At 44.5% G+C, this 848-nt stretch overlaps 1 protein-coding gene across 1 annotated transcript in view; it reads left to right on the top strand.

Moving 5' to 3' along the window:
- TOR1AIP1 (torsin 1A interacting protein 1) overlaps positions 1–628 on the top strand; it is a 37,555-nt gene extending 36,927 nt beyond the window's left edge. The window contains exon 13 of the mRNA XM_029933367.1: positions 5–628. Coding sequence (XP_029789227.1) covers positions 5–609 — 605 coding nt within the window. The 3' untranslated portion in view covers positions 610–628. The remainder of the gene's footprint in view (positions 1–4) is intronic.
- The last annotated feature ends 220 nt before the right edge of the window (positions 629–848 follow it).

Genomic DNA, 848 nt, shown 5'->3' with positions numbered 1-848 from the left:
CAAGATGAGAAGCTGTGGAAAAGGAGCCTTACATTCCTGGAAAAGCATCTTAATAGCTCCCAGCCTCGGCCTCAGCCCGCTATCTTGCTGCTCACTGCTGCTCGAGATGCTGAAGAAGCACTTAAGTGTCTGAGTGAACAAATTGCTGATGCCTACTCTTCTTTCCACAGCGTGCGCGCCATCCGGATTGATGGGGCGGACAAAGCGACCCAAGATAGTGACGTTGTCAAAGAAGAGGTAGATTGGGAACTGAGCAACGGATTCAGGAATGGCCAGAACGCAGCGGTGGTACATCGCTTTGAGTCGCTGCCTGCAGGCTCTACTTTGATCTTCTATAAATATTGTGATCATGAAAATGCAGCCTTCAAAGATGTAGCCTTAGTCCTAACTGTCTTGTTGGAGGAGGAGACACTTGGAACCAGTCTAGGCCTAAAAGAAATTGAAGAAAAGGTGAGAGATTTCCTCCAAGTCAAGTTCACCAACTCTGACACACCCCACTCCCACAAACATATGGACCCCGATAAATTGAGTGGGCTCTGGAGCCGTATTTCTCACCTGGTCCTGCCTGTCCAACCTGAAAATGCCCTGAAAAGTGGCATCTGCTTATAAAGGGTTACAGAAGACAAAATCATGTCGCAAGTTCCGAGAATTTTTCAGACTTTACCGGAATTTTTCAGAATTTTTCTGAATTAACCAGAGACGGGATTCAGAGCTCTTTATGAAAGAACTGATTTCTTCTTAAAGGAAGTTAAATTCTTAGGTACACATGGAACATCTAAATCATTTATTCACCCTAATTGTCTGTTATTTGAGAGAATCATTTCCCTGTTTCCATTGAGATCTGTGTT

Source organism: Suricata suricatta, chromosome 3 (genome assembly GCF_006229205.1).
Source record: "Suricata suricatta isolate VVHF042 chromosome 3, meerkat_22Aug2017_6uvM2_HiC, whole genome shotgun sequence".
Lineage (NCBI taxonomy): Eukaryota > Metazoa > Chordata > Mammalia > Carnivora > Herpestidae > Suricata > Suricata suricatta.
This window is presented reverse-complemented; position numbering and strand designations above follow the sequence as displayed.